The 27,446-nt window shown below is 41.4% G+C and overlaps 2 protein-coding genes across 3 annotated transcripts in view; one reads left to right on the top strand and one right to left on the bottom strand.

The window, feature by feature from the left end:
• The window catches only part of LOC134205831 (uncharacterized), a 180,416-nt gene that overhangs the window by 77,632 nt on the left and 75,338 nt on the right, over positions 1-27,446 (bottom strand). The window lies entirely within an intron of this gene.
• On the top strand, positions 457-24,144 carry LOC134218682 (uncharacterized). The gene is made up of 4 exons (XM_062697725.1): positions 457-625; positions 690-820; positions 906-1,564; positions 24,050-24,144. Exons 3-4 carry the CDS (start codon positions 913-915, stop codon positions 24,142-24,144), a joined length of 747 nt encoding a protein of 248 aa, XP_062553709.1. The 5' UTR covers positions 457-625; positions 690-820; positions 906-912.

The following is a 27,446-nucleotide window of genomic DNA, read 5'->3' on the forward strand; positions in this document are numbered from 1 at the left end:
GATCCAAAATAATTCTCCAAACGTTTGATATCTACTGGAAAAACGGCTGATTCCATATGTTTCTTAAATGCTTTATAATGTAGGTGCGGCGCCGGTGATGAATGAATTTCTTCACCACTCGACATCGTTCACGCTCACATTCATGTACCGGTAGATTAGGGTCGTGCACAAATTACGTTACGTCCCCATCCACCCACATGTCATTTTTTTTATTGCGAGGAAGATTTTTGTTTTTGCCTTTTGCTTATTCTAATAACAGCAAGGCTTTAGCGGAGCCCTGTTTGAATCGTTACGTAATTTGCGATCGGACTCTTAATCGATATCGGACCACTAAGAAACCAGCCGTCACACAATACCCTGCTCAGTTGCTCAGCTTGAGTAGTTCAGTGCGCAAGTTATTAATTTATAGTGCGTTGATAAATTATCAAATTAAATTCGAAGTCCAATGAAAATTAAAAAAAAAACAACCGATTCTTAAAAATAAAATAAAAGGGAAAAGCAGTTCCATTAACGAAAGGTTACTTTGATAGCGCTTTGAGAATAAAACATATCAAAATCTGTGAGTCATCTATACTCACTGACGATGGTGCGCTATAAGAAGCGTTGTTTTTAGAATATGTTTAAGGTAATAATTATTGAATTATTGGAAAATGCGTCTGAGTGATTAAATATGATATGACTACGCGCAGATATTTGTACACGTTTACATTCCGAGCACGATTCCATAGGCAGTGTCAGATTATCTTCTGAATCTGCTCGCATGCCAATAGTGAGCAAATAGCACCTAAAAATAAATCAACGTTTTATCAATCACGGATATGTAAGTATCCGCTGTTTAGCGTAAACCAAGCCAGTTAAATTTCTGGCTTGTTAATGCACTGCTTAAAAATTTATTAACAATCCAGCTCAACAATGGACTCGTCAACTGCCACCGATAGCGAGGGAAGGATGTTGTTCAAATGTGGCGAAAATCCCGCACGGCACGGCGGTGTGTATCAAAATTGTTTGGCTTTGGTGCTGTTTACAAGAAGCTCTCAAAACGAAAACACGAAATTCCGGATCGGGCTGGAAGTAGAATCGTCTGGAAAGTTCGACGACATCAACTACATTCGCCTCAACCCGGACGAAACATGGATGTTCCAGATCAAGCATCACCTATCGAGCAAGGTTGTATCATTTAGAGAATTGTTTCAGTCAAAGAACAAGGAGGATTACGATCTAAGCAAGTATATATTGTCCTGTTTGGAAACTGTTCAAGACAATGAAGGTAAGAATCGGTACTTTCTGTTCACCAACAGTTCACTTGATGAGAAGGAGCTCGAGAACTGGGTAAAAATCGAACAACGTTCTGTTAGTGACATAATGGATTTCACCAAATATGGTGGTAAATACCTAGGCTTTGTAGTTAATGAAGAAAAGATGGCAGGACTTGTTTCAGAACTAAATGCTAAATTGAAGGACCTTGCTGACGGGCTCGTTGGGTTGTTCGATCCATCATGCACCACAATACCAAAAGTATTCGAAAGCTTTAAGGCTCCTCTAGATATCATTCTACAGCAAACAGGTAATTTACTGTCCTTCAAGGATTGTAACACAATAAGTGAGGATCATAAACCTCTTTTACAATTCATTGAGAAACAGTTTGAGGCGAATGGAAAAAGTATAAAAACAGAGAAGGATGTAACAAGCTTTAAAAAAAATGATATAGGAAAACTGCTTAAAGGGGATCCAAGAACAGCGATTCCAAAATTGATAGACGAAGCAGATATAAGATTGTTTTTCGAGAAGTTCACTTTTTGTTTCAATCAACCGAACGATATGATGGTTGTTTTCAACGATGATATCGAAAGGATGATGAAGAAGTGGAAAATGCCGGATCAGCTTGGCAGATTGAGTGAAACCGAAATGAAGTGTCCTGAGATAAAGATAAAAAAAGAGTTCGATGATTGGCACTTGGAAATATGTAACTTGTGTGCTGATAAGACTAAGAAAAAGGAAGTGCACTATCTCACGTGGAAAAGGGGATTCAACGTATACAAAGCATTGGAGAATGATTTTTCGAGCGACACTGACAAATTTTACCAGTCGTATGTGAGAAGAGAAATGTATGTCTATTTTCCTTGTTCTTATCGTATGAAGCTTCGTGAACAGAATGTAACAGAGGAGTTCTTTTTGAACGAACTTTCAACTAAAACAATGAATATGTTTGGAAATGTAAATTGTCTGTTTGTTGCAGCAGAATCTGGTATGGGTAAAACCTATTTCATACGCCACACTGCACACTATGTTCAGAACCATTCGGATTTTCTAGTTTACTCATTTTATCTAAGCGAATTGGCTAAACACCTCAAAACGGAAACTATCGCTGATTTGAAAGGCATACTTTCTGAGTACCATATGAAGAAACTCGAAAAAGCTTTTAATGATGGAAGTTCGGTGAGCTTATTTTTCGATGGCTTTGATGAGTTAGACTGTTCACTTTATCAAAAGGTTATAAACATGTTTAAAAAACTATTGGAATCGAAGAATGTTTACATTATTGTTAGTTCTAGACTGGACACCATTCAAATGCTGTGTCAAGTATTTACAAATAATTTAATTGGATTAACCCCATTGAATCATGATGGCCAAATTGACTGTTTAGTAAAGATTTGGTCAAAGGATGGAATAAGTGAAGAGGATCAAAGAAAACTTATGCCGCTTTCTGAGAAATTATTGGAACAGTTTGAGTCTGGGATAAAAGCATTTTATTACTATACTATTGAAAAACCAGGAATTCCAAGGCATAGAAATCCTAAAAAAGCTGCTGGCAGTCCTAGATTTGCTTTAACTAGCATTCCACTCAACATTCGTATGTTGGCCATGGTATATGCAGATGTTATGAGTGAATATTTGAAAACAAAAGAGCCAAATCTGACTCAAGTTTTAGCATTGAAAGGTCAATTAACGATTACCATGCTGTATGAAAATTTCATAAGCACATCTTTCATGTTATCAATGGATAAAAAAAGACAAATTAATGTTTACTCCGACATAATTCCGATTGAAGACTGGTGGCGGCCTCTGTATGATATTTACGTTGAAAACCACCAAAACCTTTCGCTTTTGAAACTGGGACTAAAAAAGGATGATGACCTAAAGAGCAATCCGCAATACAAGGAGTTTATTGAAAGAATAAAAAATGGGAAGGAAAAATCAATTCTTATCAACTATTCGTTTGGCGCAATTGACTTCATACACATCTCATATGCTGAACACTTTGTCGCCAAGTATTTTATAAATAGATACAACCGCGAAGCGCATAGTTTTGTGAACAAACACACAAATGTTAAATTCTATTTTGTGTCTATCATTGAGCATAATTTTAACAATGTGTCTTATGAGTTACCGGATGCACTGAAAATTTACGGAAAAGAATTGATTGTATGGGCGTGCGAAGCTAATTGCGTGAACATTGTTAAACATATACTCGCTTCTCCTGAAGTGTTTCGTATCCAAAATATGCGGAATAAAATATACGGGATATCGATGTATACTGCAGTTAAAAAGAACAGCACTGAAGTAGTGGAATATTTAGTCGATGAAGACAAATTTACTAACAACAAAAATAGGTTTACTTACGAGGGTATTGAATACCGTGTCAAGAGATCCGGCGGTGTTTGGAAAATCAAGAAAGCGACAGGGTACTATTGAAGACACGACCGCAAATTGACCGCGCGGCTGTTGTAATGTTTCCAAAAGCGCATTTGCACAAGATTCTCCGCGGCGTTCCACATTCGAAAGGAACAACCGTGCCCTAGGAAACGCCGCAATGTTATCTCCCCATAAGAATCGAGTATACGGGCAGCAAAAAACGCGATGCGTCGTTTCCTTTGGGGAGCGCCGCCTGTACTTTTGGGCAAATGCGTTAATATCGTTCGTTAGTTAGTTAGTTCGAAATTCAATTATTTTGTGCATGTTCTGTTCATTGCGAATGGATATAGCCGAAATTTAGGCAATTTACTGTAAAAGTAAAATTTGAACACTACCTGTCGAAATTGGATTTGCAATAGTTAAATACATTGAAACAATTGTTCACAATAGTTGTATGAAATCTTAGAGAGTTAACACTAGAAGTACCGAGCCAAGATTTTTAACGTAAAGTACCAAGGTCGCAAACAATGTGGAACGGCAACTTTCGGCACCTAGATCTCAGCCGTTTTTCAACCAAATCTCTTGATTTTTGCACAGGACAATCTTTGGGATGTCAAAAATCGGCTGCTGAAGACAGATTACATTTCTAACTAACGGGCACTGAGAACCAGCCGGATAGATCCGTTCCACGTTTTATAAATTCGATAACTTCAATCCAGGATCCTTCCAAAACAAAACCCAACGCGTTTCTAAAAGTATGACAATTTTAGATGTTCAATGCAAATATCGTGAAGAAGAGAAGCGGTGGTTTGAATATTGACAATTTCCACGTAATATACGCGATATACGTTATTCTTCTTATTCTTTTTTATGTAGCAGAACAGAACAATGTTTGAGTTGTGCTGTTGCTGTTGAGTTGTGAAGAAATTCACGACGATATTACATAAATTCGTTGCTGCAATATTTGACATTTACAAAGCTAAGGTGTCTATCCCGGGCAACGCAGGATTCGATCTGCTAGTTAAGTAGGATAAATGAAAAGTATGAATAGCTTACACATGATTTTGTTTTTACACGAAAACTAGCATCTAACGAAATTTAACGGAAATCCGCGGAATTTCGAAACAAATTTAAACTTAAACCATTCTTTATATTATCAAAATGTTTGGCTGCGCCGCTGAACAAAATCGTTAAGTTGTTTTCAAAACTTTAGGTTATACAATTTTTCTATTAACGCTTACTACATAACCCCATTTTAAGTAAACAAATACGTATTCTATAAAACGTCTTCAGTGCTTCCAAGTTTCAAATTTACATTTTGTGATATTTTTTACTATTTGTACAATATTAATGCGGAATCGATCGTGTTGCTGCTGGTCATGGGACGGCAGCTAGTCCGGGAGAACGCGAAGTGATAAAAATCTACCTCGCGTAGCAGAAATTTGTTTAACCAGTGTACAATCGATCTTGTAGATGCTGATCACGCCAGCTAGTGTGGGAGAACGCGAAGGGATAAAACTAATGTCTTTATCGAAGAGCACAGAATTATTTTGTGCGGAATCGATCGTATTGTAAAAGCTTATTAAACGAAGCACATTGAATTGTGTTGGACTGATTTGAAACACAGTTTTCGTCTTCTTGTTTTCAAAATAACTTTGTTTACAATAAATATTCAGTCGCTTACCTAGGGGCTTCACATTACCCTACTAACCAACGATTCCTTTCCCGTAGCGCTCACGGAGATGCAGAGCATTGCTCGGTCTTTTATAACAGCGGTTCTCAACCTGGGGTACATGTACCCCTGGGGGTACTTTCGCCGGGCCCAGGACCTCGGTCGAAATGCTTAATGGCGGATGAATTACAATTTTAATCCAAACTTATTGATAAATTTTTGTATTTTTTTTATTTCTAAACTTTGTCTTGTATATAATTGGGTGAAAGATGTATTTTGGACAACCCTTACGGGGGCTCTTATTTTTGAACCACCAAGAGGAATTTGCACTCAGTGGTTCAAAAAACAAAAAGGGGCCCTCATTAGCCGTGCGGTAAGACGCGCGGCTACAAAGCAAGACCATGCTGAGGGTGGCTGGGTTCGGTTCCCGGTGCCGGTCTATGCAATTTTCGGTTTGGAAATTGTCTCGACTTCCCTGGGCATCAAAAGTATCATCGTGTTAGCCTCATGATATACGAATGCAAAAATGGTAACCTGGCTTAGAAACCTTGCAGTTAATAACTGTGAAAATGCTTAATGAACACAAAGCTGCGAGGCAGCTCTGTCCCAGTGTGAGGATGTAATCCCAAGAAGAAGAAGAAGTAGAAGAAGGTCCAAAATATGAGCCGTCGAACTGGTGGTCCAAAATATCTCCCTTATCCTATGCATGGCGATCAGTAAATCATAGCCTATTGAATCCTGTCCTCCACAACCAGTACGATGGATGAAGAGATGTGGGACAAAAGATCAAAAGGGCAAAACCTCGAATGAACAAATTAAAAAAATCTGCTACGCAATCTACCGAGTCAAAACAGAATGTTGAATAATATGTTAAGAATATGATTCTTAACTAAAATCTAGAGTCTACAAATTCGAAAGCCTCTATTTGAAAGACATGAAGACTTTTTCCCGAAAAGCTCAGTTGCTTCGTTCCAAGAGAATTGGAAGCATCCTTCTACGCTTCTCGGAAGCCTCTTTCCAAGCAGCTCGGAAGCCACCTTTCAAGTGACCCGGAAACATCATTTTAAGATGTTCAAAAACTTTCTTCTGAAAGGCCCGGAAGCCAAGCTGTTTTTCTAGAAATTTCTTTTTATTTTTGCTTCTTTTAAAAACCTCGGATCTTTAGGACTTTAGGGACCCGGAAGGGATTTTTGAACTGGCTCGAGAGCCGTATTTTAAAAGGTTCGGAAGCCTAATCTCAAGAGGGTTGGAAGCCTCCTTTGGATAGGCCCGGAAATCTTCTTTTAAGCTTTCTTCTTTAAACTTTCTTTTTGCCTTTCTCGTATACTAAGTATACGTAAAGGCTATAATTTCACTCCAAAACCAAACTTTTGATAGAAGGCTCGGAGACCCATAGTGTTATATACCAATCGACTCAGCTCGACGAATTGAGGTGATGTCTGTTTGTGTGTATGTATGTATGTGTGTGTGTGTGTATGTGTGTATGTGTACAAATTTTGTAGACACACTTTTTGGAACTTAGCATTACCCGATTTACTCGCAACAAGTTGCATTCGACGGGGAATGCGGTCCCATTGTTTGCTATTGAAAATTGGCCTGATCGGACATTGCATTTCGGAATTTTTGAAAAATCATTGTTTTTTCCCAAGGGTCCCCCCTTGGAAAAAAAATTTCAAAATAGAAAAAAATAATTTTTTCAAGAATGGTGTAAATGCATAGTAATTAATGCAAAAACATGCAAAATGATAGAAAATATGCGATCTATCCCCCTAAAGTGCTTTTTTGACCTTTCCTATGTGATTTTTTCAGTACATTTTACGATGCACGAGAAAGGCATCATCACCGCTAGGTGGATTAATCTGGGTTTTTTCTTTTCTCTTTGTTTTAAAAGGCTCGGAAAGCTCTTTTCAAAAGGCTCAGAAGGCCTCTTTCAAGAGGGTCGAACCCCTCCCTGAAAGAGGGTCGGAGTTCTTCTTTCAAGATGCTTGGAACTAAGTCTCAAAAGCCTCAGAAGAACCCTTTCAAGAGGCTCGGAAGCCTCCTTTCAAGAGGCTCGTAAGCCTCCTTTCAAGAGGCTCGGAAGCCTCCTTTCAAGAGGCTCGGAAGCCTCCTTTTAAGAGGCTCGGAAGCCTCCTTTCAAGAGGCTCGGAAGCCTCCTTTCAAGAGGCTCGGAAGCCTCCTTTCAAGAGGCTCAGAAGCCTCCTTTCAAGAGGCTTGGAAGCCTCCTTTCAAGAGGCTCAGGCCTCCTTTCAAGAGGCTCAGAAGCCTCCTTCAAGAGGCCTGGAAGCCTCCTTTCAAGAGGCCTGAAGCCTCCTTTCAAGAGGCTCAGAAGCCTCCTTTCAAGAGACTCGGATGCCTTCTTTCAAGAGGCTCCAGAGCCTCCTTTCAAGATGCCTGGAGGCCTTCTTTCAAGAGGCTCAGAAGCCTCCTTCAAGAGGCCTGGAAGCCTCCTTCAAGAGGCTCAAGCCTTCTTTCAAGAGGCCTGGAAGCCTTCTTTCAAGAGGCTCAGAAGCCTCCTTTCAAGAGGCTCAGAAGCCTCCTTTCAAGAGGCCTCAGCCTCCTTTCAAGAGGCCTCAGAAGCCTCCTTTCAAGAGGCCTGGAAGCCACCTTTCCTCGGAAGCCTCCTATCAAGAGGCCTCAGTAGTCTCCTTTCAAGAGGCCTCAAGCCTCCTTTCAAGAGGCTCAGAAGCCTCCTTTCAAGAGGCTCAGAAGCCTCCTTTCAAGAGGCTCCAGGCCTCCTTTCAAGAGGCTCAGAAGCCTCCTTTCAAGAGGCTCGGAAGCCTCCTTTCAAGAGGCTCAGAAGCCTCCTTTCAAGAGGCTCAGAAGCCTCCTTTCAAGAGGCTCAGAAGCCTCCTTTCAAGAGACTCGGATGCCTTCTTTCAAGAGGCCTGGAAGCCTCCTTTCAAGATGCCTCAGGCCTTCTTTCAAGAGGCTGGAAGCCTCCTTTCAAGAGGCTCGGAAGCCTCCTTTCAAGAGGCCTGGAAGCCTTCTTTCAAGAGGCCTGGAAGCCTTCTTTCAAGAGGCTCAGGCCTCCTTTCAAGAGGCCTGGAAGCCTCCTTCAAGAGGCCTCAGGCCTCCTTTCAAGAGGCCTCAAGCCTTCTTTCAAGAGGCCTGGAAGCCACCTTTCCTCAAGCCTCCTATCAAGAGGCTCAGTAGTCTCCTTTCAAGAGGCCTGGAAGCCTCCTTTCAAGAGGCTCAGAAGCCTCCTTTCAAGAGGCTCAAGCCTCCTTTCAAGAGGCTCAAGCCTCCTTTCAAGAGGCTCAGCCTCCTTTCAAGAGGCTCAGGCCTCCTTTCAAGAGGCTCAGAAGCCTCCTTTCAAGAGCTCAGGAAGCCTCCTTTCAAGAGGCTCAGGCCTCCTTTCAAGAGGCCTCAGAAGCCTCCTTTCAAGAGGCTCGGAAGCCTCCTTTCAAGAGGCTCGGAAGCCTCCTTTCAAGAGGCTCGGAAGCCTCCTTTCAAGAGGCTCGGAAGCCTCCTTTCAAGAGGCTCGGAAGCCTCCATTCAAGAGGCTCGGAATCCTCCATTCAAGAGGCTCGGAAGCCTCCATTCAAGAGGCTCGGTAGCCACTTTTCAAGAGGCTCGAAAGCCTATTTTCAATGTGCTCGAAAGCCTATTTTCAATATGCTCGGTAGCCACTTTTCAAGAGGCTCGAAAGCCTATTTTCAATATACTCGGAAACCTTCAATAGTCAAAACATTTCCTACAGTCAGTCCCTTGATGTAAGAACTGAATTTTTATTGAGAAGTTAAAAATAATGAAAGTTTCAGAAAAGTTTATGGAGAGCCATATATTCTGTTAGATTTCAGGTCCATTTTTGATATACTTTAAGAGCTACGATTATTTTCATTGACAGAAAAAAAAATCAAAAAATCATCAAAATCAAAAATCATAAAATCATAATCAATCAATGCAAAAGTTCGTAGGGTACCTCTCAAGAAAAAGGTTGAGAACCGCTGTTTTATAAAAATGAGTGTTAAACTAATTTTCCTCTCCTAATCCTAAGCTGACTGTAAGGACGTGACCAGCATTGTTATTGGTCATGATTTGGAAACTCCGAAGCAAGTATACAATAAGAATAACTTTTTTGTATCCCAAGAATATTATTTAATTGGTGAGCTGTGCATATTTGCTGTTTCTCGGACAAGCATGATTAGCAATTACGATGTGTACAGTTAATCAAGCTAAGCTCTTCTTTGACTATTTCCACAATATGTAAGGAACATTGAAGATTTGTGGGCATTTTTAGATCTTCGCATGGAATTTGCAAAAAAAAAATCCAGAACGGTTTGAAAGATCATTAAAATTGCTGAAAGTTCTTTACTTATGATTGCTTTTAGCTCATACTGACCATAACAGCTGTTCTCATATGCCAAGGACACACAGACAATAGCTCAGTTCGTCGAGCTGATTGTATATAAGACTATGGGTCTGTGAAATTCAATCTGAAGTACATATCTTTGTGCATTTTAGAAAGGTGCACCGGATTCTTCTAGTGAGCAAATGCATGCTACATATATGTAGACGAATAATAAGAAGGAATAAGTTTTGGCTGTTACGCCCTTTTAAAATATCAATTCTTTATCTGTGTATGCGTCTGGCAGATGTGGATACATAATTGAGTATCCCACTAAATAAAACATTAATTTAAGCATTAATTTTCTGATTTTGAATTAGCTCAATACTATAAAACCACGCTGACAAAACAATATGAAGTATGCTTCAGCATAATAACATTATTCTTAAGTGAACTAAGGTTTCAAACGAAATTTGAATCCGTATATGAAAAATCCCACAATTTCTATATTTTTTGATACTTTCTGATATGCAAGCGGCATAAATGCTGGGTTATTGCCTTACCGCCACTGGTATATGCGGCGAGAATGCGGTGATTTATAACAGACTGCCTCTTTTGTTATTATAACTCTATTGGTCGTAAAACAGTTATTTGACTTCGAAAAAGTGAAATCCGAATTGCGTACATAATGTAAAATCAATTTAATCAAAATTCCGCGAAAAAAAAATTGAAATTTCGTTTCGTTTCGAAAAATTTCGAATCAAATAAACCTTGATTTCGTTTCGTTTTGTTTCGTTAGGAAAAAATGTGTTATCGCATACCCTCATTCAGGATGAGTGCAAAATTGAGAAAATGTTATAATCGTGTAAAAACAGAATCCAGTATAGTTGTTGTATCATTTTATGAGCGGAACCAATCTTTGTAAAGGATGTCATCGTAACCTTACGTTTAGTAACATTATGCGAATGAAGCCAAGTGTAATGTGGTAATATTGCATGTCTATGCAGGCATTTGCACATAAATAATCAGTCTGGGATAAATTTGAAGGATTCTTGTTGTAATTCCACCAAAAACTCAGTGGATTTCCATTGTTTTTTTCTTTGAACGGTCCAAAACTCTCTGAAAAACTGAAAACATTGGCAATTTTGAAAAAAGGCCAAATTCAAAAAGCTTTTACAACAATTCTAGGAAATCCTAAGATAATTTTAAAAAATCCTTCAGGAATACAGTGTTGACCCAAATTTGTCACTCCCCGATTTTGTCTACCCCCGATTTTATCTACCCCCGATTTTATCACGTTTTCGACCCGATTTTATCACGTCCCGATTTTGTCACGTTTTCGACCCGATTTTGTCACCCCAAAAAAAATTGTCATTCTTTTTATTTTCGTAAATAATACCACAAACAACATTGATTTTCATGAAATAACTTTCATCGCCTGTAGTTTATTACGAACGACTTCTGAGTACCTGGGAAATATTCTGTAAGCAATTTCGACAAGAAATAACGGGTACCGTTCATGATTTGGCCTTTCCAAGGCATAAAATTATTCATATTTGTGGAATGAATTTAAAAAAAATGATATTTTTTTCCCATTTTGTCACATACCCTGTTTTATCACCCCAAAATTCACCGGGATATTACTGTATCAACATCCTGCATGTAACTCTGAGTAAATTCTAAGGGCCGATATGATCTGGGGGTGTTCCTTTGAAATTATGGAAAATTTATTCTATTGAGACAGGACGGACTTTCAGTGAAGATCCTAAAGAGTTTTCAGTTGATTTTTTGGAAGGATTCCCATTGAAGAAGCTGGATGATTTTCCAATTATGCTTCTGATATTATTTATTTATTCAGACTAAGGCCGAAGTGGCCTGTGCGGTATATAAGAGTCTTCTCCATTCGGCTCGGTCCATGGCTACACGTCGCAAACCACGCAGTCTACGGAGGGTCCGCAAGTCATCTTCCACCTGATCGATCCACCTTGCCCGCTGCGTACCTCGCCTTCTTGTGCCCGTCGGATCGTTGTCGAGAACCATTTTCACCAGGTTATTGTCCGACATTCTGGCTACGTGCCCGGCCCATCGCAGTCGTCCGATTTTCGCGGTGTGAACGATGTATGGTTCTCCCAATAGCTGATGCAACTCGTGGTTCATTCGCCTCCTCCACGTACCGTCCGCCATCTGCACCCCACCATAGATGGTACGCAGCACTTTCCTTTCGAAAATTCCCAGTGCGCGTTGGTCCTCCACGAGCATCGTCCAGGTCTCGTGTCCGTAGAGGACTACCGGTCTAATTAGCGTTTTGTAGATTGTCAGTTTGGTACGGCGGCGAACTCTATTCGATCGGAGCGTCTTGCGGAGTCCAAAGTACGTACGATTTCCGGCCACTATGCGTCTCCGAATTTCTCTGCTGGTGTCATTTTCGGCAGTCACCAGTGAGCCCAAGTACACAAATTCTTCTACCACCTCGATTTCGTCACCACCGATGCAAACTCGCGGTGGGTGGCTCACATTGTCTTCTCTTGAACCTCTTCCTATCATGTACTTCGACGTGTTGATGACTAGTCCGATCCGCTTAGCTTCCCTCTTCAGTCTGATATAGGCTTTCTCCATCTTCTCAAAGTTACGTGCCATAATATCTATGTCGTCGGCGAAGCCAAATAGCTGGACGGACTTATTGCCTTAGTTATGCTTCTGAAAGCTAGTAGAATTCCTGGGAGATATTGCTGAAGTAATTACCGCAGGACATCGTTGATAAATACCTAAAGGAATTGAAGGTAAATATATGAATTACTGCAGAAATTACAAAATTAGTTCCAGGAGGATTTCCATGAGAAGTTTCTTCAAGAATTCTAGTAGGAATGTTTGGAGAAAATTCAAGAATAATCCCTAGAGTAGTTCCAGGAGAAACTCTCAGAGAAATTTGAAAAAGAACAGCTGGAGGATAAATTTCAGGAGGAACTTTCGAAGGAATTCCAGAGAGAACTTATATGTTAGTTCGTGGAGGATTTCAAGAGGAATTTATGTAGGAAATCCAGGAATTATTAGAGGAATTCCGGAAGAAACATCTGCAGGAATTCCCGGCGATACATCCTTAAGTATTCCCGGAGGACCTTCTGAAAGGATTCTAACAGAAACGTCTAAAAGAATTCCAAGAGGAACTTCAGGAAAAACTCCTGGGTGAATTCCAGGACGAATTTCTCATCCAGGAATTCGCCCTGAATTCCTCCAGGAATTCATTCAGAAATATTCAGGAATTCATTCTTCATTCCCCGGGAATTCATTCTATGTTCTCTCGAGAATTCACTTTGAATTCTCACAGGAATTCATACTGAATATCCCCAGGAATTCGTTCTGAATTTCCCCAGGAAAATTCATTCTAAATTCTCAAAAAAAAATCTTTCTGAATTCCTACAGGAATTATTTCTGAATTCCAACAGGCGTAAGTTATTCCAAAAATTCCTGGAGTAACTCAAAAATAAGTTTCTGGAGAGACTCAAAGATGAACTTTTGAAGAAACTTCATGATGAGCTCCACGAGGAATTACTGGATGAAATCCGGGATGAATTGCTGGAGGAACTCCTAAAAGGTTTTTTGAGAAGAATTCCTATAAAAGAACTTCAGAAATTCCTGAAAAAGCTGCTGAAAATCAAAGGAGAAATATTTGGAAGAACTTCAGAAAAAAAGCTCTGAGTAACTCTAGGAGTAATTTCTAGAAGAACTCCAAGAAGAATTTTCGGAAGGATTCTCGTAAGGATTCCAAAAAGATATCCTGGATAAACGTCAGGTACAGTTCCTGGAGGAACTTCAAGAAAAATTCCCGAAGAAAAGCGAAGAAGAATTTCCGAAAAGACGCTTTGGAGAAATCCGTGGAAAAATTCCTGAAGGATCTTCAGGAAGGACTCTAGCAGGAATTCCCGGAGGAACTCCAGAAGTAATTTCTGGAGGAACTCTAAGAATAATGTTTGAAGAAACTCCAGGAAGGATTCCTGAAAGAGTTCCAAAAAGATATCCTGGATGAACCAGGACGTTAGGCAAGGAGATTCATGCCTCGATTGTGTGCTGTTCAATAGATGGTAACTATTGCCTCCCATTCACATTTCGTCGCTTCATACTAAAGCGAGAGGCTTTCAATATGTTGATTTTCAATTTATAGCTTTTGTTTATCGATTATCCCTCGTTCTTTGAGTAGGACAGATAATAAGTAGGATAATATCGTCGGTATCTCGTCATTACTTGTCATTACTTACCAGTTCAGATTGCAGTTTTCAGCCTGGCCTGGTGCACTTGCGCCGCGAACCAACTTCCTTTCCCCCAATAACCATAATCTTATCAACAGCACAAATCATCCAATTTCTAATCCCGTTTTCTCGGTATAAGAAAATTATTTATTTTTCTTGCTCATTTTTCACAAACTGAATTTTTAGGAACACAGATAAAATTAACTATTAATGAAACATAAAGTTAATTTCCATTTGGCGTAAAATATTTGATGGTTTCAATTTGAACAGCTTTCATACAAGCAGTGCGGAACGACTTGCAAGCAACATATTGCGACTTGTAATTGTTGCAAAAAAACGTGAAACGGAATATTCCGGATGGTTCTCAGCGGCCAATGTACGGATTTACAATCTTTAGTCACTAACGAAATCCTACAGATTGTAACTGTGAAGAATCATGACAATTGGACTGAAAACACCTGAGATATGTCGGGGCAAAGTTGCCGTTCCACGCTTTTTGCAGGGGTCGGTACTTGCAGTGTTAACTGATCAATTTATAACAAAATCTCCAGAATCCGTTAAAAAAAACTCTATTGGCTCTTACTTCCTGACCTCTTTTCGTGACGGTCCCAAATTTGAAATTTTGGAATGACCCCCCTATATTACCGAAATACGTAATTCTACGTCAAAAAACATACTAAAATAAATTAAAATTGACTTCCAAGTAAACATAAATTCTAGATTGCTTTGGAAATAGGTTGTACAGTGAGTCCAAAAAGTATTCGTCTGTGTGTTTTCTAGAAAATGTCAAAGATAGAATCTAGTAAGCTCAAAAAAATAAAACTATCGATTACATTGTGTAGTAGATTAATCAATTCATCTTTATTGTTAAAAATCAAACAGAAAAATAAAACAACAACAAAAACAAAGGTAACAAAACATAACAATTCATTAAATACGGGCTCAAAAAGAAAAGTATTCGTCTAGTGAGGTTTAGCGCGCTTTTAAAACGAAAACAGGAGTTATAGAACGGAATTCAATATTTCGTTGGATTCCCTGTGTATCTATGACGGGCTGTAGTTCTTGTGGCATGGAACTGACCAAATTAGCCGTAATGGGGGACGGAATATTCTTCCATTTTTCTTTCAACACTAATTTCAATTCGTTGTTGTTGGAAATATGACTTTCACGAATTTCACAAAAAGTTTGTCGTCCAGAACCTTCCAATGGAGTTAAGTTGGATTCATATCTGGGATCTGAGGAGGCGTTTTGAGTTGATTGGGGTATTATAGAGTAGCTACAGCTTAGTACTTTGGGCTGTGTGCTTGAGGTAATTATCACCATGCAAGATGTTTGTTCCCTGTAAGCCCAATTTCTCAGCACCGGCGTTCAAATTTTCATTCAAAATACGGATGAACATTTTGTGATACATAATTCCTTCAATAATGTGAAATTTTCCCGCACCGGTTGCGCTCAAGCACCTCAGAGACCATGACGGAGCCCCCACCATGCTTTACTACTCAAAAGAGATTCTGCGGCGGTATCTCAATATTCATTTTCCGCCATACCATTCATCGGTCATTTGATCCAAATATGCTGTACTTGCTTTCGTCAGATAACATGACTTGATTCCGAAAGTCATCCTTCTTCCAGCGATACTTTTAGCTGAAATCGAGCTGTTTTTGATAATTTTATGGCTCACTTGAATTTTCTTCCGTGATACTCGCCCATTGTACCCATACTTTTCATAGGCATTTCTGTTCGTATTTGTTCATATCTGAGCACTTCCAACTCACTTGCCTATATGGGTAAACTTGTTTTTAAGGATTTTTTTTTATTTTCCGCACAATAAATCGCTCATCGTTATCAGTTAACCATCGCTGACGATCACTCTGTTATTTGTTTTGATAGATTTTTGTGGCGCTGATGCGATCAATTACCAGTTAAATGGTTGAATTCTTGCTACCCTTGGTCTACCCACATTTCTTGCAAAGTCATGAGTCAACTTGCACTAATTATGCAGGCATAGAATAAGTTTTTTTTTCGTTTGGACCCATCTTTTTACTTTTCCCACCCATGGTGCTTCTATTTTCCGCGCCAAGTTCAAACAAAACAAAAACATTATTTGATCTGTCATTGAATATTGACAAAAATGTTGCTAGACATCACTAAAGTGTGGTAGTGTAACTATTGCGAGAAAAGAGAAAAATTCTAATTTTGCGGAGCAAAGAAGAAGAAGCAGACTGAGTGTCGGAAACTTCAAAATGGCATGCACTGTACAAAAAGTGATGATATTTCTTTATATTAAGAATATTCGAGAGATCTAAAATGTTTCTAAATCACATAAATAATGACAAAATGCCTTCAAAGTATCATGAAAATTGTTTAAAAAATATAGCGACATGTAACACTCGTTTAAAGTTACATATTCCCGTTGATTTTAATAATCAACATTCACACCGGAGAAAGAAACCAAAAATTTTTACCGTGCAACAAGTGATTTGACGTTTGCGGAACAGCTTTCCGACAGTCGACCGTCGGACCCCGGTTCGAATTTTTCAATCTTCTCGCAATACATGCGAATAAAACTATTATATTCGTGTTTCACTCGATTAGTTTCTGAATAGACGAATACTTTTTGAGCGAGCGGAATTGACGATATTTAGATATTCTCTACATAACAGAAAAAGTAATTGAAATTTCTATTTGTTTTTGAATAATAATCATGTGTTGATAAGTTTTCTACCAAATTTAGAAGAAAGTTTTTTGACCTCACTTCTATCACGCCTAAGTTTTACATTTTACTAAAGAATATGCAGCTAGACGAATACTTTGTGGACCCACTGTATGTGCAAAAGAGACAATAGCTTTGTCTAGCGTGCTGAAGTGAAAATGAAGCATTTCGCCAAGAAATTAAGATTAGGAGATCCATTCTAAATTTTGGATAAAGAAGTTTGTCTTCTTTTTGCTGTTCCGTGGCTCTATCGCAAACAAATAAGCGTTAAAGCTATGGCATTTGTTTGAAAAATCAACTGCCTGAATACATTCCGCAGCCCTATATCATATTTAATCAGGTTTATTAAGCATAAACCTTCTCGAACAGATGCACATGCCGGAAAGTATTGTAACGAATTTCCAACAAAACACCCGCGTAACCAAGCGAAACCGAGGAAATTATTCGGACTAACAAACCGCCGCGCGTATTGGTTGAGAGTTTTCACGGATATTCGGACAATTAAATGAAACGGTATCACCGGACAAACTTGATTTCACGTCTTCCTCTATTTCTTTCTTAATCCTGACTGACTGTCATTTTGACATTTTTGCATTCCTCCCTTCATTCCATAAACTTAGAATCGAAAGGGCGCATTCGTAACAGTATTTTAGAATTGCTAACGCTTTATATGAACTTTAAGATACTTAATCGTAATAAATTTGATCTTGTTCCAGTAATCGTTTCTTTGTTATCAAGTTTCTGTATTTATAACTCAATGATGCAATTGAATCATTTGTTTGAGAAACTGCATATACCGTGCGGGACCGAAATCCGTACAGCACCGAAATCCGTCCACATCATGAGATATCAATGAATTAAAGGGTGTTGAAGGTATTTAATGTAGAAATAATTTATCTTATCCTGTTCAGATACTTGGCAGTAAGCTTCTAGGGCAAAGAAATGGAAAGAAGGCTTTGAAATTAAAACAGCAAAAATCAAAAACAAATTGCCACCCACCAAACGCGGAGTTTTTGCCGCCATTTTGTTTTCGGGTAGAGCATAATTGCACCAAAAGTAACTGTGTTTTAATTGCTAATTGCGAATCATTAGATAAGATAAGCGGAATACAAATCGAAGGGATCGCTTCTCAAGGTGCGTATCGAACTATTTACAGTGGTAGACTGCTTCAATTTAAATATTTAGTTAAGTAATAGCTGTACGGATTTTGATCCTATGATTCGAAATCCGTCCACGGTGGACGGATTTCGAGTCAGGAGTAGCAGATTTTATCCATTATCATGTTTTTCGTAGTTTTTAATGAGTAAATGTGAAACACTTCAAAACTAGAAGCCTTCATGCTCCTGTGTCAGTGACCAACGTTTTATTCACATTCGATTCCTTTTTTCTATTGACTTTTTCATATACTAAGGTGCTTAAGTGTACGTAGAAACCAGTCTGTCTATTCCTGGATGTTTCGCAAAATAACGATTACGAATTTACAGATAGAAAAGTATATGAAGTGTTCAGTAGAATGTATAAAATATAGTAAAGCATTTACTAGTCATACCAATATATTGATATTCACTTTTTATTTTAATACTTGTATAATGAAAATAAAAATGAATGAAAGCGCAAAAAAAAGCTTTGAATGTTATCAATGTTGAGAAAATCCCTCCATCAGGTGTCATATTTGAAACAGGCAGACTGCGAAAATAACTTTCAAAAGAACTTCACTCAATATTCAATCATTTTATTTTCAGAGTTATGCGAGAAACTGGCCAAATTAGGAACATGGCCAAAACTGGTACAGTAACCCTATCCAAACAACTGTTTTCAACGTACCCTCCGCAAAAACGCATCATATTTCTTCATATCTGCAAGGTCTGATCAAGGTTGCTAAGGTTCAACAATTTTGACAGATATCTCAGCAGAAAACATGTTTGCTGGGGCTCGGTCGTGCGAATCTCGGTAAAAGTTGAACAAATTGCTGAGACCCCAGTAAAAAAAGAGTGAAGGGCAATACCCTTGCTAATATTGCGATCAAGTACATAGGCTTGAGGCTTGCTCAAACATGTTCAGCGTCAGAATAATTGAGGAGAGGTAAGGCTTTGATAAACTGTAAATTATTTATTCAAACACGCACGCACACACACATTCACATATAAACACATATATGGCCTCCCTTTGTGGAGCTGCCAGGGGCCAGGGTGGCCGACGAGGGAAGAGTAACTGTGGTGGAACTTGCGGGGATTGCACAGTCCCTTAGTGTAGGTAAGCGGCCATTGCTGAGGCTCCCGAGATGTTCAGATCTGTCATGCAGAGATGCCTGGACGAGGGAGTCTTCCCTGAAGCATGGAAAAGGCAGAGCTTGGTCCTATTGCCAAAGACGGGAAAACCACCGGGGGATCCGTCGGCATATAGACCAATATGCCTGCTTGATACGGCGGGGAAGGTGCTCGAGAAGATTATCCTCAACAGGTTGTTGATACGCACGGAGGGTGCGGATGGTCTATCGAGTAACCAGTTTGGCTTCCGAATGGGAAGTCGACCGTAGACGCTATCTTGTCGGTTACCAAATCCGCAGAGATAGCTATCCAGCGTAAGAGGAGAGGAGTTCGCTATTGTGCAGTAGTGACTCTCGACGTGAGGAATGCTTTCAATAGTGCCAGTTGGGCAGCAGATGCGCTCCTGCGTCGGCCTCGCCCGAGTGTCCGGTGTGCGCAGGTTTAGAGGAAACGGCGGAACATGTGTTGTTCGTGTGCCCGTCTTTTCACACAATGCGTGACCACATGCTAGCCACATGTGGTCTGGACACTAAACCGGACAACCTAGTCCGGAGGATGTGTAAAGATGAAGTTGGCTGGAACGCCGTTTTATCGGCTATCGCCAAATCGTCTCGGACCTACACAGAAGGTGGCGCGTGGACTCGAGGAATGGCTAGTTCAGGCGCAAATAAGAGGTGGTTCAAGGGATCGGAGTCGGCTTCATGGGTCATACCGGTGCCCTGTGATCGAACTCGATCCTTTTATCGAACAAGTGGCCGCGCGAAGTACAGCATGGTATCGTAGCTTTCGCGGCGTCGGTCAACCGGGCGGGTTTCGAGCCCGAGGACGGAAAAGGGTCCTCGTCAAGGCTGGGGCAGGCGTAGGCACCGCGTCGGCAAGTCCCTCTGTGTGCTGGCGAATAGACCCTATCGCAGAGAGGTCAATTTGGGGTGCACGCGGCATCATCATTCTTGATACCAGTCATGCAGAGGGAAGCAGGTACGAAGTCTACCCTTCCCACCTTCCGAGGACATAGGGCGTGGTAAGGCCACCTGGAAAGCCGGTAATGCGCTGGCACGATACCATGGCGTTCTTCTAAAAAAAGCGAGTCACGATGTTCGATGCTGCAAGGACACGCAGCTAACCTCGAGGGTGCGTCGTGCACTGGCCCCCCTTTGAAGCATTACTTTCTGGTTGTACCGAAGGGACTATGGGCTTGGCGGGAATGGAAACGGCTTAGCGGGTCGGGGATGTAGTCCTGCCTCCCTCGTTTGCTGTTGGAGGTGGTCCCTAACCCCGCACTTCCTGGACAACCCAGGATGTCTGTTGAGCAGATTAACCCTCCATTGCTCAGGAAGAAAAAAAAAGACTTACTGACTCATTCATTTGCTCACTCACTTATTCTTAATTATTTGACCATTCACTCACTTACTCACACTCTAATTTACTCACTCGCTCACTTACTCACTTATTTGCTCACTCGCTTACTCACGCACTAACTTTAGCAATCACTCATTATTTCACACGATTATATCATCATTTATTGGTTTATCGCATCGCATTTATTCATACTCTAATGAACGATAATCTTCCATTCACTTGTTCGCTTACTTACTTACTTGCTCACTCACTAATTTACTCACTCACTCACTTGCTCAATCACTTACTTACTCAATCAATTACTCACTTACTCACTCACCCACGCACGCGGAAAATCTGCACAATGCACCTCATCAACTTCCGGAGGAATTCCTGGAGGAACTTCCGGAGGAATTCCTGGAGGAACTTCCGGAGGAATTCCTACAGGAACTTCCGGAGGAATTCCTACAGGAACTTCCGGAGGAATTCCTAGAGGAACTTCCGGAGGAATTCCTAGAGGAACTTCCGGAGGAATTCCTAGAGGAACTTCCGGAGGAATTCCTAGAGGAACTTCCGGAGGAATTCCTAGAGGAACTTCCGGAGAAATTCCTAGAGGAACTTCCGGAGGAATTCCTGGAGGAATTTCCGGAGGAATTCCTGGAGGAACTTCCGGAGGAATTCCTGGAGGAACTTCCGGAGGAATTCCTGGAGGAACTTCCGGAGGAATTCCTGGAGGAACTTCCGGAGGAATTCCTGGAGGAACTTCCGGAGGAATTCCTGGAGGAACTTCCGGAGGAATTCCTGGAGGAACTTCCGGAGGAATTCCTGGAGGAACTTCCGGAGGAATTCCTGGAGGAACTTCCGGAGGAATTCCTGGAGGAACTTCCGGAGGAATTCCTGGAGGAACTTTCGGAGGAATTCCTGGAGGAACTTCCGGAGGAATTCCTGGAGGAACTTCCGGAGGAATTCCTGGAGGAACTTCCGGAGGAATTCCTGGAGGAACTTCCGGAGGAATTCCTGGAGGAACTTCCGGAGGAATTCCTGGAGGAACTTCCGGAGGAATTCCTGGAGGAACTTCCGGAGGAATTCCTGGAGGAACTTCCGGAGGAATTCCTGGAGGAACTTCCGGAGGAATTCCTGGAGGAACTTCCGGAGGAATTCCTGGAGGAACTTCCGGAGGAATTCCTGGAGGAACTTCCGGAGGAATTCCTGGAGGAACTTCCGGAGGAATTCCTGGAGGAACTTCCGGAGGAATTCCTGGAGGAACTTCCGGAGGAATTCCTGGAGGAACTTCCGGAGGAATTCCTGGAGGAACTTCCGGAGGAATTCCTGGAGGAACTTCCGGAGGAATTCCTGGAGGAGCTTCCGGAGGAATTCCTGGAGGAGCTTCCGGAGGAATTCCTGGAGGAACTTCCGCAGGAACTCCTGGAGGAACTTCCGGAGGAATTCCTGGAGGAACTTCCGGAGGAATTCCTGGAGGAACTTCCGGGGGAATTCCTGGAGGAATTTTCGGGGGAATTCCTGGAGGAATTTTCGGCGGAATTCCTGGAGGAATTTTCGGAGGAATTCCTGGAGGAACTTCCGGAGGAATTCCTGGAGGAACTTCCGGAGGAATTCCTGGAGGAACTTCCGGAGGAATTCCTGGAGGAACTTCCGGAGGAATTCCTGGAGGAACTTCCGGAGGAATTCCTGGAGGAACTTCCGGAGGAATTCCTGGAGGAACTTCCGGAGGAATTCCTGGAGGAACTTCCGGAGGAATTCCTGGAGGAACTTCCGGAGGAATTCCTGGAGGAACTTCCGGAGGAATTCCTGGAGGAACTTCCGGAGGAATTCCTGGAGGAACTTCCGGAGGAATTCCTGGAGGAACTTCCGGAGGAATTCCTGGAGGAACTTCCGGAGGAACTTCCGGAGGAATTCCTGGAGGAACTTCCGGAGGAATTCCTGGAGGAGCTTCCGGAGGAATTCCTGGAGGAACTTCCGAATGAACTCCTGGAGGAACTTCTAGAGGAACTTCTGGAGGAATTTCCGGAGAAATTCTGGAGGAACTTCCGGAGGAATTACTGGAGGAACTTCCGGAGGAATTCCTGGAGGAATTTCCGGAGGAATTCCTGGAGGAACTTCCGGAGGAATTCCTGGAGGAACTTTCGGAGGAATTCCTGGAGGAATTTTCGGGGGAATTCCTGGAGGAATTTTCGGAGGAATTCCTGGAGGAACTTCCGGAGGAATTCCTGGAGGAACTTCGGGGGAATTCCTGGAGGAACTTCCGGAGGAATTCCTGGAGGAACTTCGGAGGAATTCCTGGAGGAACTTCCGGAGGAATTCCTGGAGGAACTTCCGGAGGAATTCCTGGAGGAACTTCCGGAGGAATTCCTGGAGGAACTTCCGGAGGAATTCCTGGAGGATCTTCCGGAGGAATTCCTGGAGGAACTTCCGGAGGAATTCCTGGAGGAACTTCCGGAGGAATTCCTGGAGGAACTTCCGGAGGAATTCCTGGAGGAACTTCCGGAGGAATTCCTGGAGGAACTTCCGGAGGAATTCCTGGAGGAACTTCCGGAGGAATTCCTGGAGGAACTTCCGGAGGAATTCCTGGAGGAACTTCCGGAGGAATTCCTGGAGGAACTTCCGGAGGAATTCCTGGAGGAACTTCCGGAGGAATTCCTGGAGGAACTTCCGGAGGAATTCCTGGAGGAACTTCCGGAGGAATTCCTAGAGGAACTTCCGGAGGAATTCCTAGAGGAACTTCCGGAGGAATTCCTAGAGGAACTTCCGGAGGAATTCCTGGAGGAACTTCCGGAGGAATTCCTGGAGGAACTTCCGGAGAAATTCCTGGAAGAACTTCCGGAGGAATTCCTGGAAGAACTTCCGGAGGAACTTCCGGAGGAATTCCTGGAGGAACTTCTGGAGGAATTCCTGGAGGAACTTCCGGAGGAATTCCTGGAGGAACTTCCGGAGGAATTCCTGGAGGAACTTCCGGAGGAATTCCTGGAGGAACTTCCGGAGGAATTCCTGGAGAAACTTCCGGAGGAATTCCTGGAGAAACTTCCGGAGGAATTCCTGGAGAAACTTCCGGACGAATTCGTGGAGAAACTTCCAGAGGAATACCTGGAGGAACTTACATTGCTCCAGGAATTCCTCCCGAAGTTCCTCCGGAAGTTCCTCCAGGAATTGCTTCGGATGTTCCTCCAGGAATTGCTTCGAAAGTTTCTCAAGGAATTGCTTCGGAAGATCCTCCAGGAATTCCTCCGGAAGTTACTCCAGGAATAGCTACGGAAGCTCCTTCAGGAATTGCCTCAGAAGTTCCCCCAGGATTTTCTTCTGAAGTTCTTCCAGGAATTCTAAAAATATCGTAGAAGTTCCTGGAGGAACTTCCGGAGGAATTCCTGGAAGAACTTCCAGAGGAATTCCTGGAGGAACTCCCGGAGGAATTCTTGGAGAAACTTCCAGAGGAATACCTGGAGGAACTTACTTTGTTTGTCTTCTTTGTCTTATTGATCTTATTTGTGTTATTTGTCTTATTTACATCAGCACCACTGTTATCACCCAAATCCTTTTCAAAGCTTGTGTGGAAACCTTGTACAGAAATCCTCTTACGATATTTTCTAATGTTCTTCTAGAAACGGCTCATGTTTTCATTTTCCAAAACCAGCAGGAGTTTGTTTATTTTGATCTTCCCATTGGGTGATTGGTCGGCGCTGCTGTTCTCTCGCCAAACTACCACAACCGCTCATCAATGGATAATAGTCGGGAGATTTTCTTCCACCACTTGTATAATAATAATATGCGTCATTTATACTCTTTTAATGCTTAAACGACAGTCATCTAAGTTATACATCAATCCGGCAATATTAGACAACCCCATAGAAGTTCATCACGCCATACACAATCATCCAGGACGCAGACGTAGAACCACCAAGGCACGGTGCACCTACCTGATGCAAGCCGCGACCGTGTCGGTGCACACCGACACATTTTGTCCGGTTGATTAGGCATTTTTGATAAACGATATTCGACTGTAAATTAAGGTTGAATAAATCAGTTTAGTTGCGAACTCCAATTGGAGTAGTTCAGGATTTTTTTAAAAAGCATACCGAACTGCATCGATTGTAGCTTTAATGATGCGACCCATTGAAATTTTCAGCGTGGAATAACCAAACAACACCCTCCCACTAATTGTCAAAGTAGATGAACACGGGAAAAACAGCTGATTACATCAGTCTCATAAAATGCGTTATTATTCGCGAATACGAAGGTAATGCCTCTACTCACTCTTATGGCAAAATCTCATTGCTATCTGTCAGACTGTGCTTAAACATGGCCGCCAATCACCCCTTCTTGTTCCTCCACAGTAAAATCCCATAAGGAACTGTCAGACTGCGCGTGAAGCATTTACCTTCGCAGTCGCGAATTTAAGCACGGCGCCGGTGGTGAATGAATTTCGTCACCACTCGACATCGTTCACGCTCACATTCACGTACCGGTAGATTATGTGCGGGTTGGGCACAAATTACGTTACGTCCCCATCCACCCACTTGTCCGATTGTTTTATTGCGAGGGAGATTTTTGTTTTTGCCTTTCGCGTATTCTACTAAAGAGCCCCGCACATAGCATACGTTTGCGTTGCGTTTGACATATTCTATTCGTTACGAGCCTTCGAATGACTGATTTTAGTGGTAAAACTAAAATGTCCCCTTCCACAGGTTCCTCGGGGCCAATCCGTAGGTCCTGGAAGCGGTCAGAACCTTCAATTGACCATTTTATATTCATACTTCGCTTCTTGATCGAGAACTATGAAAAAAGAGCCGTCGAATGACTGGTTTTGGTGCTAAAACTAAAATGTCCCCTTCCACAGGTTTCCCGGGGCCAATCCGTAGGTGCTGAAAGCGGTCAAAGTCGTCAATGGACCATTTTATATTCATACTTTGCGTCCTGATCGAAAACCATGAAAAAATAACCGTCGAACGACTGGTTTTGGTGCTAAAACTAAAATGTCCCCATTCACAGGTTCCCTGGGGACATCCCAGCGACTCCAGGATCAGATCATAGTGGACGATCTATCATAAAGCGAGATTCAAATGAAGTTGTGGCCGGACCCCTTTGATAAGTATCGATCGGAACCGATTATAAAGAAATGGCCATATCTCACTTGATTTTGGTCCGATTCCAAATCTCAATATATGGTTCCAATCAGCAAGAGCCCTACTTCATTTGTGGTTACTAATATTATTCAATTTTTAACCACAACTTCTCCTAATATCCACCACAAATTTACGGTTTTAAATTTACCTCCGAAAAAACCGGAATATCTCCGGAATCTGGTGTCCATAATCAATTTCATGGACATACCGTCAAACTGCATTAATTTTCTAGTTCAGGCATGCCTGATTTGTCAAAATCGGATGATAACTAAGCTACTGTTCTACGCATAATTGTCCCATGTTACCTTTGGTGAAAAATCTCAAACTCGAGTCAATTTGTCCCACTGAAAAAATGAAGTTGTTGTTTGATGATAATAGAGACTGAAAACCGTTTTAATAAATAGTGATTCATTTTATGTCCTGGAAAAGTGTTGCCTACGCTCATAACATTCCAAAAACATTTGTTAAATTTTAAGATCCAATCGATTCTGAAATTAGTGGGACAAATTGACTTGAGTTTGAATTTTTCAACAAAGGTAACATGGGACAATTATGCGTAGAACGGCAGTAAGGTAGTTGCAACAAATCTAATTTTACCCAAAATTTGCCTATCCTAATTATTTTGTCCATCCCCTGTAAGTAGCTGCTTAAAATACAGCTTTTACGTGTGAAACACAAAGTCTCCCGAATTGTGATAATGTCGTTGCACGTTTGATATGTGTAGGCATCGAATTGAAATCATTGATACCTTTAAAAAACAAAGGATTTTGTGAAGCTCCATGCAAAAAGTTGGGTGTTCTTACATCCTCCGCGTTTCTAGTGTTATATCTATGAATGTCACTTCCTCTTTCAATTCGATCACACAAATATCGATGCAGCAAACCATTTACTACTTTAAAAATGAACACCATTGTTAAATACACAATTCTTTGCTTCACCGAGAGCCACTGCAATGCATCCAACAAAAAAGTCGAGGAAGTGAATCTGTTACATCTCAAAATCAAACGCATAATCTTATTCTGCAAGCGCTGCAATCTCGATATTTGTGTTTGATTTGCTAAAAACAAAATGGAAGGGCAAAAGTCCAAGTGAGGAGAGATGATTGATTTGTACAACTGTATTTTACTAGCTGTATCCAGTTTTCCGCGAGCGGTAATGGCCGCCAGCTTGCCTGCGGGTTAGTCTCTGATTTGACGTTTCTGGAGGTCAACTGCACCCACCGTTCGAGAATTTTTATCAATGTGGTACATAAGAAGGCTTGAATTCACTTAATCAGCACCTTCTTATATTCCACATTGGTCTGAATGCTCGGAGCGCTGGGTGCAGTTGACCTCCAGAAACGTCAAATCAGAGACTAACCCGCAGGCAAGCAGGCGGCCATTACCGCTCGTGGAAAACTGGATTTAATTCGTTTTTCAGTCGACATAGAATTCCATACTTCTTGGCTATTTTCTTGATGACATTGTCAATACATATGTTGGTCAAATTTCAATTTATCATCAATAATCACGCCAAGATATGTAATTTCCCGTACGCGATCAAGTGTCTCGTCATCAATTTTCACAGAGACATTATCAATTGAACGATTTCGCGAAATAACCATATACTTTGTTTTACTAATATTCAATTTTAACTGTTTGTACTTCAACCATCTACTTAAAGAATGCAAATCTTCATTCAAGTGCTCAATCGCTTCCTCCAGGTTTTGAGCTGCAATGAATATTACAGTATCATCAGCAAACAAATTAATATCACAATAACGTAAGACCCGTCGCATGTCATTGATTTACATAATGAACAAAAGGGGCCCTAATACACTTCCCTGTGGTACACCAAGGTCATTCTCCACGGGACACGACACATAATCATTGAAAGCAGTCCTTTGGGATCTGTCAGACAAATAGCTTTCAAACCATTTGTATGCAGAACCCGAAATTCCAAAGCGCTCAACAGTTTTCAACAATAAGGGCCGAGAAATTGTCTCAAAAGCGCGTTTGAGATCCAAAAACACAGCTAGAATAGTATCTTTACGCTCCTTATTTTCTTTCCATTTAGATAATACCAAGTTCAATGCAGTTTCACAGGAATGTGTGGGGCTCTTAACTCCACTCATCTGTCACCCTAAGATTTGGCACTCATGACCAATGTATATG

The sequence above is a fragment of the Armigeres subalbatus genome, chromosome 1 (genome assembly GCF_024139115.2).
Source record: "Armigeres subalbatus isolate Guangzhou_Male chromosome 1, GZ_Asu_2, whole genome shotgun sequence".
Taxonomy (NCBI): domain Eukaryota; kingdom Metazoa; phylum Arthropoda; class Insecta; order Diptera; family Culicidae; genus Armigeres; species Armigeres subalbatus.

Excerpts from the sequence above, each read along its gene's own strand:
- LOC134218682 (XM_062697725.1), top strand. The coding sequence starts at position 913 with ATGGACTCGTCAACTGCCACCGATAGCGAGGGAAGGATGTTGTTCAAA. Across the intron at positions 1,565-24,049 it reads TATCATTCTACAGCAAACAG|GACGCAGACGTAGAACCACC; the intron begins GTAATTTACTGT and ends ACAATCATCCAG.